Source organism: Esox lucius, chromosome 11, assembly GCF_011004845.1.
Source record: "Esox lucius isolate fEsoLuc1 chromosome 11, fEsoLuc1.pri, whole genome shotgun sequence".
NCBI classification, from domain to species: Eukaryota; Metazoa; Chordata; class Actinopteri; order Esociformes; family Esocidae; genus Esox; species Esox lucius.
This window is the reverse complement of record NC_047579.1, coordinates 47,207,112-47,228,579: the sequence shown is the minus strand read 5'-3', so window position 1 is coordinate 47,228,579 and position 21,468 is coordinate 47,207,112. Positions and strand designations below refer to the sequence as shown.

At 42.8% G+C, this 21,468-nt stretch overlaps 1 protein-coding gene across 4 annotated transcripts in view; it reads right to left on the bottom strand.

Annotated features, from left to right (window-relative positions):
* Nucleotides 1–1,642: 1,642 nt before the first annotated feature.
* The window catches only part of trip10a (thyroid hormone receptor interactor 10a), a 34,256-nt gene continuing 14,430 nt past the window's right edge, over nt 1,643–21,468 (bottom strand). The window contains exons 4-16 of one of the 4 annotated variants that reach the window (XM_010901194.4): nt 20,585–20,732; nt 20,075–20,137; nt 19,441–19,545; nt 17,737–17,865; nt 17,433–17,579; nt 16,555–16,752; nt 10,894–11,064; nt 9,999–10,028; nt 8,999–9,108; nt 8,703–8,835; nt 5,530–5,648; nt 5,305–5,438; nt 1,643–5,192 (exon numbers count right to left, since the gene is read on the bottom strand). In XM_010901194.4, the coding sequence (XP_010899496.1) occupies nt 5,041–5,192; nt 5,305–5,438; nt 5,530–5,648; nt 8,703–8,835; nt 8,999–9,108; nt 9,999–10,028; nt 10,894–11,064; nt 16,555–16,752; nt 17,433–17,579; nt 17,737–17,865; nt 19,441–19,545; nt 20,075–20,137; nt 20,585–20,732 (1,639 nt within the window). In that variant the 3' untranslated portion in view covers nt 1,643–5,040. The remainder of the gene's footprint in view (nt 5,193–5,304; nt 5,439–5,529; nt 5,649–8,702; nt 8,836–8,998; nt 9,109–9,998; nt 10,029–10,893; nt 11,065–16,554; nt 16,753–17,432; nt 17,580–17,736; nt 17,866–19,440; nt 19,546–20,074; nt 20,138–20,584; nt 20,733–21,468) is intronic. The other 3 variants (XM_010901195.4, XM_010901196.3, XM_010901197.4) reach the window with 3 other exon arrangements.

Genomic DNA, 21,468 nt, shown 5'->3' with positions numbered 1-21,468 from the left:
ACCGGTCTCTGGGAGGTCCCACAGTCGGTTAGCCACACATCATTCTGAAAACACCATCACTACAGTGACGCAAGGTGGTGGCAGCATCATGCTATGGGGAATCATCTCAGTGACAGGGAAAACCCGATCCAGAGCAAACAGGACTTCGGACTGGCATGAAGACTAATTACGCAAACTACACAATAACAATGACCCGATTTGCAACAATCTGCTGCCCAGCCCTTGTACACCCTGAGCCCCCAAAACATCACTGGAGAGGTATCGGGGCAAGTCTGTGAATGTCCTTGAGTGGCCCAATCCAATTGAGAATTGGCAGGCACTCAACAAAATAGATTCACTGCTGTAATTGCTATAGGTATAGTATTGAGAAGTATTTAAGCATTACATAACTACGTAATAATGAAGAACATTTTGCACATTTTATTTTTCCTTTTGATTGATTACCTCATAATTAAATCCATCTTGATTTCATGTTGTTACACAATAAATTGTAGAAAAGTCCATGATGGGTGAATACTTTTGAGAGCCACTGCACAGTATGTCTAGATGCTCAAATACATACATAGCACCTTTTTCTTAACTTTCCAAAAAAGTTGAAAAGGAAGGTTTTGAGTGAGGAACAGACGCATTCAATTTGCTGTGGTCTCTTAATTTTTAACTTTTGTTCCTCACTCAAAAACTTCCTTTTCGACTTTTTTTTGGAAAGGAAAGAAAAAGGTGCAGTGGTCTCTTAATTTTTTCTGGAGCTGTATATAGTTACATTAATTTATTCTTCACTAAAAAAGTTTTTTTTTAATTTAGCTTATTTTAAAGCAATACACTCTTCAAACTTGACTAAAGTCGTCTTTCTGGTCTTTAAATTATATGACCCATTCACTTTACATATAAAGTGACTTTAAAGGCAATTATATTCCTCTTTTAGGACTGCACAAAAATATTTTTGTGGAACTCAGTGTATATGTACAATTATCAGATTAAAATTATAAATTTTGAAACAAATTAATGTGATAACTATTTAGAATCAAGACAATTCTATGAAAATAAAATATTATATAAAACACCAACAAGATAAATCCCTAACTACAGATGACAGAAAATGTAATACTGGCAAGTAAAAACGTAATGGAATGCATTTGCTTCATTTGATCTAAATTTACACAGGCTAATGAGGCATTTAGTACCTAAGCCAACATATAATGGTACAAACATTTCAACATGGTGGAGTGATTGTGTCCAGACAAAGTCATGTTAATGCATCAGGTTATGACAGAGTGGAAGTTTGAGGCAAAACATTGGACCGTTTATCACAGTCGCCACGGGGGAGGCTTCTTCACTGAAGCTGCCCATACTGTTACCCAGGCAACTCTAATTCTAGCAAAGCTATGGCATATCAGCTAAGACAGGCAGTCGTATGTAGAACCTGACCTTTACCGTATCCAGAGTGTAAAAGCAGTGCATACAAATGACCAAGTTCAATCAACTGACCCGTCAACGCTGCCCAGTGGTCGCTTGGCCTTTAGCGCAGCGTTAAGCCAATTAGGTTTTCGAAAGTAAAGGTAGAATTTCCCCTGTATGGGCGCCACATAGTGTATTGCTTTGTTGTTGTTGTAGAAAAAGGGCCGATCGAAACCCCAAACATCAATCAGTTTCACTCACCATGTCTTTATTTGATCAATTAGAAGCCAGTGTTTGAAACGAGCACAAATGCATCCTAATTAGTAAGAAATGTTTGGGAAAATAACTTATATAGCTAGTGTGAACACCAGTAAAGGGCCAATAATGATGCATGCAAATTATTGGCCAACATTATAATAAAGAAGTTTAAAAATGCATATTTAAGTGAGAGACAGAACAGTGAAGGACAACAGCAAGCGGTAAGATCCAGAGAAACTACACAGTTAAGCAATACTGCCACCTGCTGGGACTTCGCTTTATATACAAACTTGAAAAATAATTCACTTGGGCCTTTATTCCAAGGGTAAGCAACTTTCACCCTTAAAATAAACACAGCCTATGCAAGAGACACATTAGCAACAAAAATCCAGAATAAATTATACAAATGCTTGAACTTAAGTGTACTTTACATTTATTTAAGTCTTGAGAATAGAAGACATTTGAATGGGCAAATACGTCAAAAACGTTTTGATTTGTATTAAACGTTCCATAAATGTTTTTCGCACTACAGAAGTACTTAGAACATGACTTCAGCCTGCCAAAAGACATGCTCACCACCTAAAAGATTAATGGTTGGGATGAATCATTTTAATCGTTTCCTATTCTTTTTATTGGTTGAAGCTTAAACCCTTAATGTAGTGCCAGCCATCAGTTATAACAACATGCTTTCAAAACAGGTTGCATGTCATGTTTTGGCTGATTAACGGGGAAGTTCACACACTATATGGCCTTACTGAAACTCTTTCTGTTCTTGAATATATGTTGTTTAAAAAAATTAGCAGCTATTGCTCCATAGGAAATCAACTGAAATCACAAAAATATTAGAGTAGAAACAACCATTTAAATTGACATTCAACAGAGAGTACATCTTTGGCCATCTTTGCGGTACTTTCTATAAATAAATATTCTGCTATTTTACACATCATTTGATTTGTAGTTTTTCAGGAATAGGTCCATTATCTTAATTCTGTGACTGAAATAATTCCCAATCTGTATACAAGACCCGGTTGTGTCTAGTCAATAACAGGCACAATTCAAATATAAGGTAAAAAAAATGATATATGCTGAATGAACAACAGAAAATTACATTAAAGTTCCAATGCATGAAGAGAATCCAGATGTTGCTGGAGAAACTACAGAAAAGAGTTTGCTACCCATGTGTACAGCTGATCTTTGGGTAGTGTTCGAAACTAGAACTGCCTTTTGTAAGATTGATAATGTATCTGGTTTACAAATGCCCAGAAATCCCATGCTATTCATGGATCATAAGAAGGACTATTACAACATGAAAAATAATTGAAGCAAACGCAATGACTCCAAACAACCTCCCCACGGATGGGGATTCTATTTAAGTTATAAAGATCATGAATTATACTTAGATTAAAGCAAGATCAATTAATGAAGGGGCGATTTCACAACCCTGATTATTGGCTTTTACATGATGTGAATTTCAACTCTCTTCTCCAGTGAAGATGTCTTATGGTAGGTGGGGTGTGCAAAATACCACATTTCAAATTAGAGCACTGTGAGCTCTAGAATGTTTTGGCATTCAGGCAAAAATAAAATAAAGTCACATTCAGAATACCTCTGCAATTGGAAAATACATGTGCGCAATAAACAGATGTGCTGTCAAAAAGTGATTGAATTCAGATGGATTTACCCAGTAAAATATGCTACAAACACACACAATGCTTACAACCATGAAGGCACCTTGGCGTGAGTGAGTTTCACATAGGGGTGCCCCTGCAGTGTGGCTCAATGTAAAACTGGAGGTCTACTACTCAAATCCAGACAAAATGGAAACGTTCACCTCAGCGCAATTTTACACGTCTCAACTTTACAATCTTTATTTATGAGGTTAAAAAGCTAATAAGACAATAGTGGTGTTGTGATAGCTAAAATATATTATTTGTAACATAAATACGAGGGTTATAACGTTGCAGTAATTCTGTCTGCATCATTTTCCTTGAATCTCTCAGCTTTAGAAACAGACAGCTCAGTACAAACAGGGTTCACCTCATATAGTAATCCAAAACATACTTGAAACTGGAATCCTTAAATGTAGCAACTTACGCATACTTAATAAATTACATTCTTAATGCAAACAAAGGAATTCTTTACCATTCAGAATAACGCAGGAGTGCTCTCCAGCAGACCAGCGGGTAATTGGAAGCGGAGTTGTAGATCAGCCAAGCTACATCAGCCCAATGTTTTACAATGAGCGCAGGCAGGGTGGACAAACTGGAGCGCCAATACAGCGCAATACAGCAATCATTTATAGATTTCTTACAGATTTTTTTTACCAGGGATTTCAACACCCAAAGAATAGCACGCAATTTTGTGTAATTGTTTGCTGCACTCTAGGGACTGAAATACATGTTTTATGTAATTAGTCCCTACACAAGCCCATTGTTAAAAGTATGGTTGAGTTAGCCGGGATTAGCTTTAATGAGGATACGGCTGTAATTGACTGAAATGTTGTCTTTCTATGGTGGTTCAACTGTCAGAGTCGTTGGCCTCGTGTAACAGAGTCGTTGGCCTTGTGTAGGGCTAATGTTTTTAAACAGTGTGTCAAAGCACAAGGAAATAAAGCCCCTTTGCATACGAGCACATCTAAACAGAAGACTGGGCGTCACGGGGACTGCAGAGGCTGAAAGCAATCCAGTACAGACGTGCGCTGAGCCTGCCCATTATCCGAGCCAATGTCCAAAAAGGAAAGAGGAAGTGCAAACAGGAACAGGAAGGGTGTGACCAGTTAACAAAGTTGGGATCATTTCACAAAAACATCATCGGTGATCATGTAGTTAACATGCTTTTAGAGAGCAGGTTAGGGTTATGAACTCTGGGTCACAAGGGGTCTGTAGCACTGGGTACTTCAAGGAAAAGTTCAGGTACGTCCTCCCGTTTTCACTCCGTTTCAGAACTTATTGCAACCTACCTCCCAGAAGCCATCACCCAGTGATGTGAGGGCAGATGGATTATGCAGGTTGGTTGGTTCTATCATCAGTCCTGCTATGATACCCATTACTGTAGAACCACCACAGTGAAATGAGAGCTGAACAACAGTGTGACTTCACTGGGATCAATATAGTGATCTGGTACAAGCCAGGACGAACCTAGAGCCCCAGTGACTATCTTCTCTGGCCAGCAGGGGAAACAAGTCGTGGACGTAGAGCACATCTCTGTGGAAATAGTAAAGATTGGCTGAATAGTCTCCTTACGGACATCCAGGTGGTCCTGCCCACAGTGCTGTTACCTCTTTCTAAATGGCCCCATGGGACAGCTGCTCAATATTTTGGGGTCATCATCACCCGTGACGATTGTCAGTTTTTCTCAGGCCTGCTGTGGTTGGGACGGCTGTCAGGGTCACTTTCCAAGGCTGATGCTGACGTAGGATGTCGGAATGTAGCCCTCATCTCCGTTGGCCCTGCGGACTCTGGTCCAGCCATCGCCTTTGTCCTCCTCCACCACAGACAACACTTCCCCCTCCTGCATGGCTATGGTCCCCTCACTTGCACCTAGCAGGGACAGGATGTCATGTAACACTTCATCACGTACGTAATACTGTCTACAGTATGCGTCCTTATTACGGGTCATCGTTCGGAGCACATTGCACAGATTGAGGCCCACCTGGGAAGTTGTACATGGCTGTGCATTGGCCAATTGGAGGCACAAGCTCCTCCTCTTCAAACTCATCATCAAATTCTGCGTAGATGGCCTGAGAGGGGTCTGGGGTGCCCTCATCGGACTGGGCTCCATCCGGGCTTAAGGGAGGATCACATACACTTAATATTAAAAACGTCCGTACAGAGGTTCACTGACAGCCATGCATGAGGTCAGGGTGTCGGCGCCAACCTGCATGACTCGTGGGTGCTGCCGTTGTTGTTGAAGGAGTGGGATCTGTGCGTGTCGTCTCGTGAGGTGTCTCTCCTGAGCAACGGATCCCCTCGGCCTCCAGCCTCTGTTAACCACAACTACCACACAAAGCACATGTGAAATAAAGGGTTGTTTCCTGTACACTTTACTATGGAGGACAAAATGTGTCACACTCCGAAACAATTAAAATAATAATCATGAATCAAATAAAATGTATCATATTGAAAACAAATATTGACCAACTCAACTAGCTTGACTTAATTATTGTCCCACTGCTAGGTGCCAGGCATGCTGAACTTTAGACATCATAAAGAAGCCCCATGTTGTGCAGAGACACAAAGACAGTGACAGCTATGTAGAAGCCTCTGGAATCTCCTCTCATCTTCACTGATCTTTTCCTAACAAACCCTAAAATGTGTAAACTAACAGAAACAAATAATCATACAATTCAACCATGACATTATCTTAATATGGTAAATTCCTCAGCATGAATTAAAACTGTAAAGAAATGCCGCTTTAGCCACTGCCTTTTTAACAGCGTATCAGCCAGTAATAAGCCTTACAGTTATCTACTAATTTACTGGAATAGTCATAAGAATTCAGCAATTGCTAGCCAGACTGAAGATGAACTATTCCATGCCGGAAACAATCCCAATATAACCGTATACAGTTTCAGGTTTCGGTTTTAGCCAGCAAAGTTTTCATCAATACACAATAATTCACAATGCGTACTTCGCATTCGAGGAGATACGAACTCGGGACCTATAGTTCACAAGTTTGCTTCTCTAACCACTACGCTATTTAACAAGGGTCACTCGGTCAGTCACTCAGTAAGAGACATTCGCTCTTCTCCGCTTACGCACTCCGGCAAAAACGTTACTCAGAGAAAATGTATAGCGCAAAGGGCCCAAAATTTAAAACAAATATATATAATATTGTATGCAATACCTTGGCAGTATCAAAAACCTTAAAATGTGTATTTTTCGAGAACATAATTACATAATTAGAGGCTCAGACAGGAGGTTGAAAATAAATTAATTCATAAATCAAACAGGAGTGCCTTTCATCACTGGTTATGTTTAGGCCATACTAAAAGGTAATCGAACATGGCAGATGTTATGGCAATCCTTTCTAGGCCCAGTGAGATCATACTGAACGAATGACCAAGCACACAGACACGTCTTCACTCTCTTACCAAGAAGAGACTGTATCTACTTCCATCCTGGCAACAGTTAATACAATACATTCCTTGAAGTTATATTTTAAATAATGTCAGCTTCATTAGAAATGTTCTCAGTCTTTTTACAAAGAAATTACATTTATAAACTGTGGTAAAGGACACAGTGAGAGGTATAACTGCTTATGACAGTTATATTTAGTAGGGGGTTTTGTGCTTTCCTGTACACAGACACAAAACAACATGACTGGATGGTGAAAATGAGGGCTGAGCCAGTTTTACACAGGTTTGCATCACAAAGGCTAGTCTGGCCCTCTGCAACTGTAGGCCTAATTAAAACCGTATTTCAGCTGTTGTGATTAGTAATTCCAGTTCATTACTGCGGATTAAGAATGTCTAGGTAGATTAGCATGAATTTGAATAACCAAATTTGATACCATTCACATTTTCTCACAAACAAATGGCCAATTAATATACATCACTGCTTTCTTTAATCCATCCAGAGGGACAAGGTGCATAGTTGGTTAGACTAGACTTACAAATCCTCTAGTAGCTTACATTATTTTCAGACAAAATATTATTTTCAGACAAGAGATTGTAAGATTACCACAATTTAAATGGAGGTTGGCTGGTGCATTCACTTCAGAGAGTTTGCTTGGGTCTGTAGTGAGTGAAGTTATCAGGCTGGCTAAATAATGTTGTACTGAAGGAAAGTGACCACCTCGGGTCGACCTGCATTAGTCCCTCTTTTCAAGGCTGCCTCACCACAGAGTTCTGTCAGCTTCGCCACACATCACCTGTTACAACCTGGGTGAATATGGGCTATTCAGCTAGGGTCAAACGTTCTGGTGCTACACTTATTGGCCAACAACAGTATGAATCACTGCCTGATAGCTAGCAGCATTAGGTCTTAAATTTACAAATCATAAGATTGGTTTTGTCTGGTGGTAGTGGTGGTGGTAGTAGTATCGGTGGTAGTAGTGGTGGTGGTAATAGTATCGGTGGTAGTAGTGGTGGTGGTGGAAGTGGTGGTGGTAGTAGTATTGGTGGTAGTAGTAGTGGTAGTATTGGTGGTGGTAGTAGTAGTATTAGTGGTAGTAGTATTAGTGGTAGTAGTAGTGGTAGTAGTAGTAGTAGTAGTAGTGGTGGTGGTGGTAGTAGTAGTAGTATTAGTGGTAGTAGTAGTAGTAGTGGTGGTAGTAGTGGTGGTGGTAGTAGTAGTAGTATTAGTGGTAGTAGTAGTAGTGGTAGTAGTAGTAGTGGTAGTAGTAGTAGTAGTAGTGGTAGTAGTAGTAGTAGTAGTAGTAGTAGTAGTAGTAGTAGTGGTGGTGGTGTTAGTAGTGGTGGTGGTAGTAGTAGTAGTATTAGTGGTAGTAGTAGTAGTAGTAGTAGTAGTAGTGGTGGTGGTGGTAGTAGTAGTGGTGGTGGTGGTGGTAGTGGTGGTATTAGTAGTAGTGCTAGTAGTAGTAGTGATAGCAGTGCAAGCAGTAGCAGTATGTAGGAATAAAGCACACATCGTAACACTATTTAATTGACACTGCATTGTTAGTTGGGTATTCCAGCATTCCAGTCCAATCAGATGAAAGTAGCAACAACATCTTTATTAAATGCATGCACAATATTAAAGACAAAAATAATGTACTGCTATATTATATACATTTAAGTATTTTGCAATCTATTTCTTTAGTCTTTTATGTACAATGTAAATATATAGATATTGTATTTATATATTATTCATTTATTGATTTCAGAATCAAATTTTTCTTCCTTCACACTTTGGTTGGGACACATTGTGAGACTCAAGTCCAAGACAAAGACAGAGAGATCGAGAGACAGAGAGACACACACAAGTGACCACACTCAACTAAGGAAAACATTGTGTCTGTGTTTATAAAGAACGTGAACAGGTAACCTATGTAGCGAACGTGAACATTTGACTGCAGTACATCACTGTGGCCAGTAGAGGGACCTTTACCTCATATTTATTGAACTCTCCTCTTAGCCTCTCCATGTTCTGGGCTGTCTGGGTGATCTGGGGAGCCAGGCTAGCAGGGTCTCCCATTTGAGGGTTCTTCTCATACACATCCTTCATCTTCCCCAGAGCCTCACTGCAGAGACGGGCAGTTTGGAGGAGGGAGAGCGAGATAAGTGAGTGAGAGGAAAACAAAAGAGGGAGGAGGAGGTTAGGTTTTATTCTCTGAGGAACAGCAACCCCCCGTGGAGTCCAGTACTGGGTAAACAATGAACACACAAACACCCACATACACACACCTCTGGTCCACTTCCTTCTGCAGCTCCTTGCCAATGTCGTCTAGCTTCTGTTGTAACCTCTTCCTGCGCTGCTCGGGGGGGAGATGTCCAAAGTCCTCAGACACAGTTGGCTGATGGACCGTACAGGGAGGAACAGTTGTTTTTATACACAACACACGGCGAATGTTCTCCATCACCATGGCATGTGGCAAAAACAGAACACACCCACTCACACCTCTAAAAGGAAAGGCTGGTCTATGGTTACGGTTTAACTCCTGGGACAACGCTTTGTCAAGGAAACAACTTTAATCTCTTGTAATGACATTTCCCGTTGACACAGAAAGAATGGACATGCAGACTGTTTACAGTCTCACACAGTGAGCTGTGTGAAACCCAAAACCACCACCAATTCCACCCGCCAATTTCCAGAACCAATCCATTCATTTGAACACACCCAACCTCGTAAGACCCAGCCCTCACGACACAACCACTGGGTTGTGTAGCGAAAGCTAAACGTCCCCTTATCATGACGACACCAGACAACCGTGACACAACGGAGGTGCACGGAACCCAAAATGGTCCTCAAATTATACACATAAAATCACGTTCCCCACGGCTAAAGACTTCATCCACCAGGTGGCCACCTCTTCAACTCGAACACCAGGCGGACGTTCAGACTGGCCATGTTTTCAGCCCTCTGCTTAGCAACAAATACTGAATTTGAATCCGGCAGGGAGCCATTTAAAACTGCCTAGCTGCTAAACTGGAGCACGAATAGTCGTGCACGGAACTGAAGGGCGAACAGGCACAGGCTCTAGTGAGATGTTTGAGGCTAAGACACTAGTCCAATTACACTGATGGAGAAGTGATCATGTGTGGCATTCCCAGTGAAAGTGAGCGGTAGTGACACCCTTTAACCCCCCCCCCCCCCCCACACACACACACACACACACACACACACACACACACACACACAGACACACACACACACAGACAGATACGCCCAGAGAAGGACTATTACCGAGACCAAGATCCTCTCTGGGGTGAACCTCTGAGGGAGAGAAACAGACGGACACCTTCACAAAGACTCTGCCTTTCCACGCTGAAAGGTCAATGTCAGAAAGATCAGATCAGGATTGTGTCGTTTCATCTTCTACAAATAACGGGTTGCTCAGCAACAAACCAGATGTGCTGAACAGATGGGGTTGGCTTACAGCCAAAGCAATTATTGACACCGTGCACATTCCCTGTTTCCAAAACTTTGTAGTTGTTGGCGAGCCATCTGGTAAATATGAGCCGTACTTGCATATGTGACATCAGTCAAAACAAGACACGGTAACCACACTGAAGCGTCTTGCCACTGTTGCTAGCAATCTGACCATACAGAACAACGTACAGCCATCTGTCTTTATGATGATGTGCATCCTTACAGGCAACCCATCTATGAACGGTTTCATTGAGATATCTGCCAAATCTCTACCAAACATATTAACACAGACCATACCCACAACTCATCTCAGATATTTAGCTGATATTGTTTATTAATATATGATATATTGTCTATACTACTGAAATGTTAAGTTGAAAATTAAAATGCTTTGCTAGTTTGGATGAAATTTTAATGGGACAATTAATGGCAACAACAATCAAACAACTAGTAGTAGCATTAAAATGTAATTCAGGTTAAACATCTGATTCAATTCATGGTCATTACATCAATTTGGTCATTTATAAACAAATACATCCTGTCGTATCTGTATGTGCTATATTCTGCAATATTCTGCCGGGAAACATTTCACTTATCCACATAGTCAGGTTTGATTAGACCTCTTCAGTCATTTCCTGGAATACGAGAGAACAGGTTGATGCGTTAAAATGTTGGGCCGCCTCTGTGAACCTTGACCTTCATGACTCACCGTTCGCCTGAGGGTCCGGAAGGAGGAGATTCTGGGTTTGACTGTCTTATTGATCTCCTTCAAACAGTACGACAGAGGGTCCCGGCCGAACTTAGGGGAGTGGGGTCCGTTAGCGGGCGAGGGGGCAGGGGGAGTGGAGAATGGGGTGAGTGATGAGGGTGAGGGAGAGAGCTGGGGTCAGGGCAGACAGGCAGACACCCAGGGAGGGGGCAGAGAGCAGGGAATACAGTGGCATGGAGGGAGAGGGGGAGGACAAAAACAAAAAACAAAAAATGACAAGGGGAAGAAAGACACTGTCAACACCTTAAGCACACCACACAGAAAAGGAAGAAACACTGCTGCAATAACCTCGGCAGACACCCAGAGTCCTAGGACCCTTCAAACAGCGCCGCTAGCAGGCACCAGCAGTAAAAGACCAGCCACAATGAAGGACAGAGCGGGCCTATGTGAGGAACGCAACGGACTGATTGGAGCAGACCAACAGGGTTACCGTTGGTCAACCTCAATCTGTGAATGGCTTCTTTAGGTGCTTTGTATAAATCAGTCAATCATGAGCAGATGTGAAGCGGTAACATGGAGGGCCTGTTCTAATATATCAGTAGCTTTGAATACCAAGGAGTACCGCGGTTGTTTACCTACACAGGTGGTTTAAGAACTGAAGTAGAACTAGGGTAATCTAGGTATATCAAACACAGGCCAGACGGGATACAGATGGACTAAATGTTGTAGATAGAACAGCCTACTGGGCTGGATTTAGAAGTGCGTGCTGGTAGGAAGCGAGTAAGGGGGGGGTCTATGCTGGTGGGAACTACTGAAGACTAACACGATGATGCAACCTCATGATTACGTGAGGAGCAGAGGGGGAGACATTGGAAAACACTAAAGGCTGTTTTTTCAGGCAAGTTAACCGTAGCCTGGCCTTGGACAAAAGGAACTTAAACAAGGAGCTGTTTGAATCAGTGTTGTGCAGTGGAGAGGGCATACTGGCAAATTACATACAACGCTCTTTCTACAGGCCAATATGAGCAGATAATTATAGAGCAACCTCCTTGTGGAAAACAGGAGCGATGACACCGAGCGGCAAACCACAGGCAGGACGTGCGAAGGCCAGGGTGGATTACAGAAAACGGACTGGACAGCAAACCCGGGTTCAAATACAAATATGTGAATTTATTTTAAATGTTTTATTGGAAAAGACAATCCATTACTTAACTGTATCGGAAATACACCCAGAAAATATTTTCAACTGAAATACATTGACCTAAATGTAGCAGCAATGCATTCATCTCACCCCCAGGCACCAAAGCTGGCGCATTAACCGCTGGGTACCACTGTGATTCAAAACTTGAAAGGGGTATGGTTAAAATGGAGGGAGGAGACAGCCAGCAAATTATTAGATGGGACTTAGAAAACACATTAAAAACTGGCAATGAGACTGCCATGCAATTAATGCAGGTTTTGGAAATGGTGACTGATTTTTAGGTGAGACCCAATTGTCAAATACATACATTAGAGTATGTGAATCCAGGTCTATTGAGGACAGCAGTCAGCAGGGAAGCCATTCAGAAATGCAGACAGAAGAAAGTGATGGAGGTTGCAAGAGAAAGAGAGACAGGCATGTAGACAGACAAACAGGGGAGCAGAAGTGGGTCATTGAGAAAGAGAGACAGGCACGTAGAAAGACAGACAGGGGAGCAGCAGTGGGTCACTGAGAAAGAGAAACAGGCACGTAGACAGAGAGACAGGGGAGCAGCAGTGGGTCACTGAGAAAGAGAGACAGGCACGTAGACAGACAGACAGACAGGGGAGCAGCAGTGGGTAATTGAGAAAGAGAGACAGGCACGTAGACAGACAGACAGGGGAGCAGCAGTGGGTGTGTAGGGACTGTGGTTGATGAAGCTAAGCTAGGTGTTCATTTGCTTCACTCGTGATCCATGACTATTAATTTGAGTCTCGCTCAGCAGGCGTTTCTGAGGGAGATTCAACATTCATCTGCAGGCCCCTAGTGATAGTCCAACATCATCCGTTTCATCCACTGATGGTGTAACCTCAACACTGTCGAAACACTGGACATTTCTCCAAACATCAGTGGATGATTTCACCTCGAACTAGTCATCCCTCCCTGCCCTAGTATCATCCCTGATGGTCGATGGCGTTTCACATTGCAGTGGTTCTCAACCTTTTTTGGGCCAGCGCCCCCCTATCCATTTTCCAGGTCCCTTACCAAATATCAAATAAGATGAAGGCTAATTGCCCTGAATATTAATGATGATGATAATTATTATTATTACTATTTTTATCATCAAAAAATTATCAAAAAAAGAAACAGATGTATTAGTTTCCCCGGGAAACAAACAGCAGCCAATCAGAAACAGCTAGCAATTTAACAACAATAATCTTAATTAAACAACAGTCAATCAGAAATGCCAAACAATAATCATTTTTATGAATTCTTCCAACGGAAAACAAGCTGGCACTTATCACGGGGTAAAAGCAGAAGGATTAACTTTCTAAATAAATAAGTTAAAAACCGTTCAAAGTTAGTGAGAGCCCTGCGCCTGGTTGTATTGCAGTCATGTCGACAAAGCCACTTGTATTGAAGAGTGTTTTAATGCGTGTCTGGATGCTGGATGCTAAGTTGCTTCCAGGGGAAGTCAGACAGCGGAACATCGCTCTTGTAAACGTGTAAGTACTGCGATAACGAGGCGTTCACGGTGTACCACTCAGAGAAATTAACGCTTTTAAGAGAAAGAAATTCATGTAGGTAAAATGTTATAGATGACACTCTGACATCCCGTTCCCGTGAAGGCAGCACAGAGCTGTGCCACAAGAAACTGAAGAGAAGAGCTACGATACAACGTCTCGTCCCGACGCAGTGGCTTAAAGTGGCAGCGTTTAATGTTGCGGACTACAGTTTTTTGCAAGTAATTGAAACTTTAAACTCGTATCGTTTTGAATCTTCGGTGTAAACTCGCCTTAAAACAAACTAAGGGCACTTCAACGCTCCCCTTTGCAAAAAGTTCCTTCAAGCGCCCCCCCGTCGTCCTCTGAACACCCCCTGGGGGGTGGTTACACCCCCGTTGAGAAACACTGACCCAAGGTGTCACTGCGGTGATGGGTGTGACTGCTCATGTTGTGTTCTGGAAGAGCACAATAGTGGCCGTGTGTGGGTCGCCCATAGCTGAAAATCCTATGTGTTTGTGCATGCCTGTGCTGATGAAAGCACAAGCCTAGCAGAATGCTGCCAGCCAGTAGAGTTGACCTTATTGGAAACCACGGTCAGTCAAACACTGTAGAGGGAGAGAGACAGACAGACAGACAGAGAGAGAGCGGAAGGAGAGGGCTTATTCACAGCCAGGCCAGGAACACAGCCATGCAAAGACCTGTCGGAGGAAGGGGTGCGTGTGAACATGTCTAGGGTTGGGCTGTGCTTCTTCACCGTTGCTTACGGTCGATGACTGACAGCCAAATGTCGAAGGTGATGACATCACCATGTCACAAACGAGTTTTGGCATATTTGTACTTGACTCGAGCCGCAGGAGTCTGGCAGCGTTCCACGGTTTAGCACAATGAGTGCAAAGCAGGGCAACAAGCCAAATGGCCTATTCCCTGATCGCCAGAGCCAACATATTCAACACGTATGTGGTAGTAAAACAGAAAACATATTACAAGAGAACAGTGTAGAGTGAGCAGAGGACACCAAATATCACATGAGCCTAATTTGTTTTTCCCCTCTATCTACAACGCCAGATGATCATGGATAATTGCATATCCCCAGGGCGTGTAGACTGTAAGGCATAATGTTTGGATTGTCAAGATTACCATCTGGAGATGCTCTACAGATATTCATACAGTGAACAAACTATCAAACAACAAAGTAAATGCATGCAATAAGTGTTAGGGAAAGGGTTAGGTTTGGGGAATAGGATGAGGTTTAAGGCTAGGGTTAGTGGTAGTAGAGAGGTAATCAAAAGCAAAAGCTTGCTAAGGTTAGGATAAGGTTAGGGAAAGGGTTAAGGAAACACTCAGAACAAGTGTTAGGGTAAGGGTTAAGGAAACACTCAGAACAAGTGTTAGGGTAAGGGTTAAGGAAACACTCAGAACAAGTGTTAGGGTAAGGGTTAAGGAAACACTCAGAACAAGTGTTAAGGTAAGGGTTAAGGAAACACTCAGAACAAGTGTTAAGGTAAGGGTTAAGGAAACACTCAGAACAAGTGTTAAGGTAAGGGTTAAGGAAACACTCAGAACAAGTGTTAAGGTAAGGGTTAAGGAAACACTCAGAACAAGTGTTAGGGTAAGGGTTAAGGAAACACTCAGAACAAGTGTTAGGGTAAGGGTTAAGGAAACACTCAGAACAAGTGTTAGGGTAAGGGTTAAGGAAACACTCAGAACAAGTGTTAGGGTAAGGGTTAAGGAAACACTCAGAACAAGTGTTAGGGTAAGGGTTAAGGAAACACTCAGAACAAGTGTTAGGGTAAGGGTTAAGGTTAGGAAAAGGATGTGGTTTAAGATAACTTTTAGTAGATAGTTATTTGAAATGTTATTGATAGTCAGCAGGTGGTCTGTACAGCATCTACAGATGGACTATACAAATAATAAAGTGGTGCCTAATAAAATAGAAAATAATTGCAAAAAATCTATAAGGATGCCAAAAGAAACTCAGACATTTCTGTTTTACTTGATTGAAGTTTAGAAAAAGAAATGTCTGAACTGAAGTGGAAATTTCTCCACCAAACCAGAAAGGCTAACGTCCATAACAGATTGCAGTAAATGTTACGTCCACAAATTAATCACTAATGTATCTAATATTGTCCAAGTGTGAATTCATGTCCATGACATGTTCCATGGGAATAAAACCCCACAAGCAGCACTTTCAGGAAGAACAAAATAAACAACTTAATTTTGAATCGTGCACTTACAAATGGTCCATTTATATGAAATGCATCAACCAATAGGTTATATGTATAGGACGTTTTTCATAACATATAATAAGCTGGGCTACAGCTGTGAAGACGCCCTAAAAAGCCAGTGTAAGGACACTTTCTCAGACACGTTGATTTCGATCTCGTTAAGGATGCGTCACGAGTGCTCGCCATCCACACACCACTCCCAATGACACGTCATTGGAAATCACAGACAGAGATAATCTACTCGTCAGATTGGTCACACCCTAAAGGCAAAACTGTCCAAAAGTAGATTAACGGAGAAAGAGAGTGTGTGCTTACCCGGTTGATCAAGCAGAAATAACCAAACAACTGATAACGGAATCATCTATCGACAACGTTTGAACAGGTCGATAAGACAATGTGTCACTCCAGACATTGCCCAAACCTGGTGTGTTTTGTCGGTTGATGTGTGTGGGTGTCAGTGTCTGGGTTTGTTCACGGCTCCAGGACGGTCATAGTCCCCAGACAGGCACCCTCGCCCTGATTCCTCAGCACTGACCCTTACTGCTCATGCCTGACCTAACATCAACCTCAAGGCATAAATCATTTCAACCACTAATTAATCCACTCTTCAGGATAATGTCTATCCGTAATGCAAACATTTACTCAGCTAGTCCAGTCTCATTCAGAGTGGGAGTGGAAGGAATCATGGGCCTAAAGCGGTTATTTTGAAGTCACGTGTCTTTATGAGGAGGTGGTGGTAATAGCAGCCTACCTTACTCTTCTTGGCAAACAGCCAGAATGGCTTACTCTTGTTCTTGCCCAGCAGTTCCAGGGGCCCTTTGGGAGTACTGAGGGTACCCAGGCTGCTGTCTGACGAGGCCCGGTTGATGCCCTGACTGTAGTCCTCAAAGTCCAAGTCACCAGGACGCTCAAAGCCTGACTTGTGCTGCTCTATAAGAGCTATGGAGTCCTGCAGAGACAGTAGTTCCATTAGAATTAAAAGGCAGGAAATCAGACAAACAATAACAAAGGCTATCATGTGCAAAAGATTAAAGGATGGCTGATCAGTCCAAACATTTGCATTAAACACCAGAAGTCTTCACTACGCTCGATACAAATACGGCCGCTCCCTTTGTCCCATGCCAAAGGAAAATTGATTACATCCACTGACAAATCCGATATAAACCAATCACAGATATTGAAGTAGTACTTGGACTTGATCAAACACATTCTCATCAAAGCCTTCTTATCAAAAGCAAACAGTTTGCAGGGATGGCAAGTCGCCAATGTGAGGCCTTCAATGGAGAGTTAACTATTTTAACTTCCCCCATTGAAAAAGCCATCCCTTGGCTGAAACAATGTTGATCCTCTTTAACCTAGAAGTTCAGACTACTAGGCTTACTCTCTGGAATGTAGCTATACACCCACAATTCATTTGATCCTTTATTTCTATAACCAAACACCACACCATTATCACTACAAGTCAAACAGTATACATTCATGATATAACAGCTCCCTAATATCAACGCTAAAATGTTTTAGCAATCCTGGTTATTTCTGCAGTTGGGTACAAGCTCAAATCCTATGGTTGGTGGATGACAACTGGGTCTGTGTTCTGCTGTATCCCCTGTGTCTGACTGATATACTCACATTCCTCTCATTGACATTAGCGCCGGCTTTAGTGATGCCCTCCAGACACTTCCCAATGATGGGTGTCACCTGCTTCTCGGTGTCTGAGAACAAGACATATCCCTGGGCCAGCTTCTTCACCCGTCTCTCATCCATGTCCTGGAGCTTCTACAGGTAGAGGAGACACACGGATCAGGGGGGCTTCACTTGCCGATCTGACCCAAGTCAGGTCCAGATACATCCAGCGTGCGGACTGTGTTTTAGTAGCTCTTGGAAAGGGGGCGTGTCGGCTAAGGGCTGAGGTCAGGAGGGGGTCGGGCCTTACGTTAAAGATGAGGGGCATGTCGCTGAAGTAGAACTGGCTCTGCTCCTTGTTGTATTTCTGCAGCTGGGCGGCGTAGTCGTTCTTACACTCATCCGCTATGTGAGCCCTCATGTGAGCCTGCTGTTTGGCCTGGACACACAGGTAACAACACACATTTACACTGGGGTAAACAAGGACCAGTAGGAGAGCTGGGTCATGTTCAGGAGGGCACATCTCGTACAATAGACCCTTTTCACGATGACATCATCTAACTTCCGCCTTTCTGCGTAGCAGTTGAACTTCACTTCCGTTTTACCCCGGTAACCTGAGATTTCTCGACGAAATACAACTGTTGACCACTAACTAGCTAGCTAGCTACTTGAAGAAATTCCAAAAGGTACATTTAAGTTAGTAAAGTTAAGAGTAATACATGTTTACGTATATGCAATGATAAGGTACTTGCTAACGTTATTGTTAATTCACAATTGTAAACTGCCTTAGGAAAGTGGGCTAACGTTAGCTGGCAACAACTTTAGTACCAGGTGCCGATAATGTTACACTGCAGCCTGTACTGTAACAAGTTTACTTAATGCTTTGTTAGGCAGTTATATTATTCATGATTGTATAGTAACTCACCTATTTCAATACTGTTGTGCAGGATAGCTAGATAAATATTGATTCTTGGTCAAAGCTGAATGCTAATTTAGCCGTTTCTTCTTTCCCGGTGTCTGTATCGCAACAGTATCCCATCCAACATCTAAGCACGGCACAATCTTCAAGAAGATGCTATTGCAGTGTACCATTTTGTTCAAACAACAAACAAAAATTCCCGTATATCTGAGTTTTCACGATTTCCCTGTTGATGGAGAAATACGTGGCCGTTGGGTGAGGGCGATCAGGAGAGATGACCAAGTCTTAGGACCAAGTTTTAGGATTCTTCGTGGGAGCACCTTTGTGTGCAGTCAGCACTTTCCCCCTGAGGATAGATGCACATCGGCCTGTGGACGGATCCGTATAAAACAGGGCCGTCTAGATTCCACTGGAATGTTGGGGTAAGGGTAGTTGGATGGTGTTAAACTAAATCCTAATCCAATAATATATTTCTTGTACAACAAGTTTAATAATTGAATCCTGATGCAATATAGCTGTTACATTTTGGGGACTGAAAAATGATTGCCGGAATGTATCATGACAAGTGTATGGTTGATTTCACACACATAGGAGGCGGCTCAGAAGCTCGGGAGTCAGTTTACCATCGAGCAAGAAAGCGTCTTGGTGTTGCTGTCCTGGATGATTCTGATCAGATCGTCAGCTTATAACCTTTGCTAGCATAGGGCTAATGTTAGCTAAATTAAGCTAAACACGTACCTTCAACGAAGAACTTGTAGCCTTTAACAAGCTTCGATCTTGAATTAAGGGACTGATGGCAGCAAATCGTTCTGCGTCGTTAAGTCGTATTGGTGGCATATGTGAAAGCGCCTGGGTGAACTCAGTAGCCATAATGATGTGCCGCTGGTAGTTAGCATTCCACTGCGACACCGGATGTAAACATAACCCGCATCGCGGCAAAACGGAAGTCGTCTGACGTCATGTGAAAAGGGCCTATTGTATTTATGTTTCCCTCCATTAACCCGACCATTTCACTTCACGTTCTTACCGTTTTGTGCCCACAGAGTGCAACGCTAGCATGAACGTGAGAGGGGTGTTGTGTTAGCGTTCTACTACCTTCTCAACATCAGCCTTCGTGGCGTTGATGTCCTGGTCGGTTTTCTCAGCATACTGAGCAGATTTCTCTGCTTCCCGCCACTCCCTCTCAAAACGTTTTTTACTCTAAAAGAAAGAGTGTGAAAGGAACACATCCATGACGATGAAGTTTGAATGGAATAGAACAGACTAAACATGCAGGGGCCTCCAAATCCGCCATGGGTTGTGAAACCTTGCCATAGAGACACATGCGGGTAGAACGTCCCTGTTTTAAGCAAACGGTGGTGACCCACACAGGGCTGGAGAACTGCTGGTTGCTATGGTAAACATGGCTCCTCATCTCTTTCTACTGTACAAATTACGAATGCAGTGGCCACAAGCACATGTAGACATTTCACAGCCAATCAGCAAACGTATCTTTCCCTGATGTTACAATGACAACCATTGCATTCAACAAAAACCCCATGCACAACAAGGGAACAACAAGGGACAGAGGAGAAAACAAAAGACTGTCCTTTGACTGAACAGGGAAATTGTTCAGTGACAAGCAAACCACAGTAAGGAGAGGGGATGTTTAACTATCTAACTACATCGGGGATGTACTCTTGAAAAGACCAAAGATTTGGCAGAGGGGCTGAGATGCAAATAAACTCACGCTGTCCAGCTGCTTATAGGTGCTCTCCAAACTCTGCTGAGCTTTCTTGGCCTCTGAAAGATGCTGCACACAGACAGAACAGAGCGAGGACATATGAGACAGTGATGCCATGACAGTCCCTACTGTACTTAAGCTGGGCTCGGGCACTGGCAACAGAATAAACCACGGTCACCACAAACCATTGAACAAAGCACATAGCAAGAATAGTAGCCAGTATGTCTGTCTGTGGGTCATGTCTTCTGAGAGATGCCATACTATTCCCCTGTGTGGTCTTCATTCCATTTGGGGTGGGCCAAGGCATTCCTGTCCTCTCCGAGGATGACTATACTACTGTGACCACTCCCTCAGACAACAGCCTCACAGGACAACTTCCTGCCTCTTCTGACACGCCCTCTTTATCTAAGCTCTGTCTTTCTCTTCATCCCTCCCTCCTCCCAGAGCTCTTATTTTCTCATCATTGTAATGTTGAGGTCAACCACTCCAACCACCCTCTCCCCCCTGGTCTCTCACGGTCTTGCGCTCCATCTTGAGCTCCTGCAGGTACTTTGTGAGCTCAATGCAGATGTTCATCATCATGTTCTCAGCGATCAGCTCCCTCTGTCCTGCGTAGTCATTCATCTCATTCAGGATGTCCAGGAAGGCCTGGTGGTTGGAGAACCTATTGGAGAAGGGCAGAAGGGGGGAACAGGTGGGGGTGGAATGATACAGAGGTCAGAGGTCAGAGCTGCGATGGGCCTAATTAAGATGTATGCAGTAGGACCGGGAATTGCCAGGAGCAGCACAATATTATCACACTACTGAGGTGCTGATCTGATCCTCATGATTTTCCAAAGTGTTAGGGAGTCGACGCTTTAAAATTATTGCAGTTTGACCAAAAAGTTAGTTCCAAAAATCTTTCCTTGCCATAAAGTGCCCAGCAGAGAGACATGAGAAAGACCATCACGGAAATAAAAGGGCTGAAGCCAAATGTAATCAATATTTTAAAAAGATGACACAAAGAACACATTTGGAAAGAAAATCACATGACTTTGGTGCAGATACAGCAAACTGGCAACAAAATAAAAGTGATGTTGGCCAAACAGGTTTAGGACTTCCTTATTCAGGTTTCCCTCTCAGTGATGGGGTGGTGACAGTTATTTGCATTTTTCTGCAGGTGCATTGGTCAACCTCCACAGCCATCTACCGCTACAGTCACAGTGCTATAGACAGGAGTCAGTGTGCCAGCATGCAACCGCGCATGCACTGTTGGTGTTAGATTTTAGTCATGCTATGTCTTCCTTCTCCATCAAAAACACACACATTTCAATTATGTATTTACATTTTGGTGATCCTCTTTTCCAAAGGCTAGTGCAATCACCTTTAAAAAAAAAATGCTTGACAGGACACCTATCAGC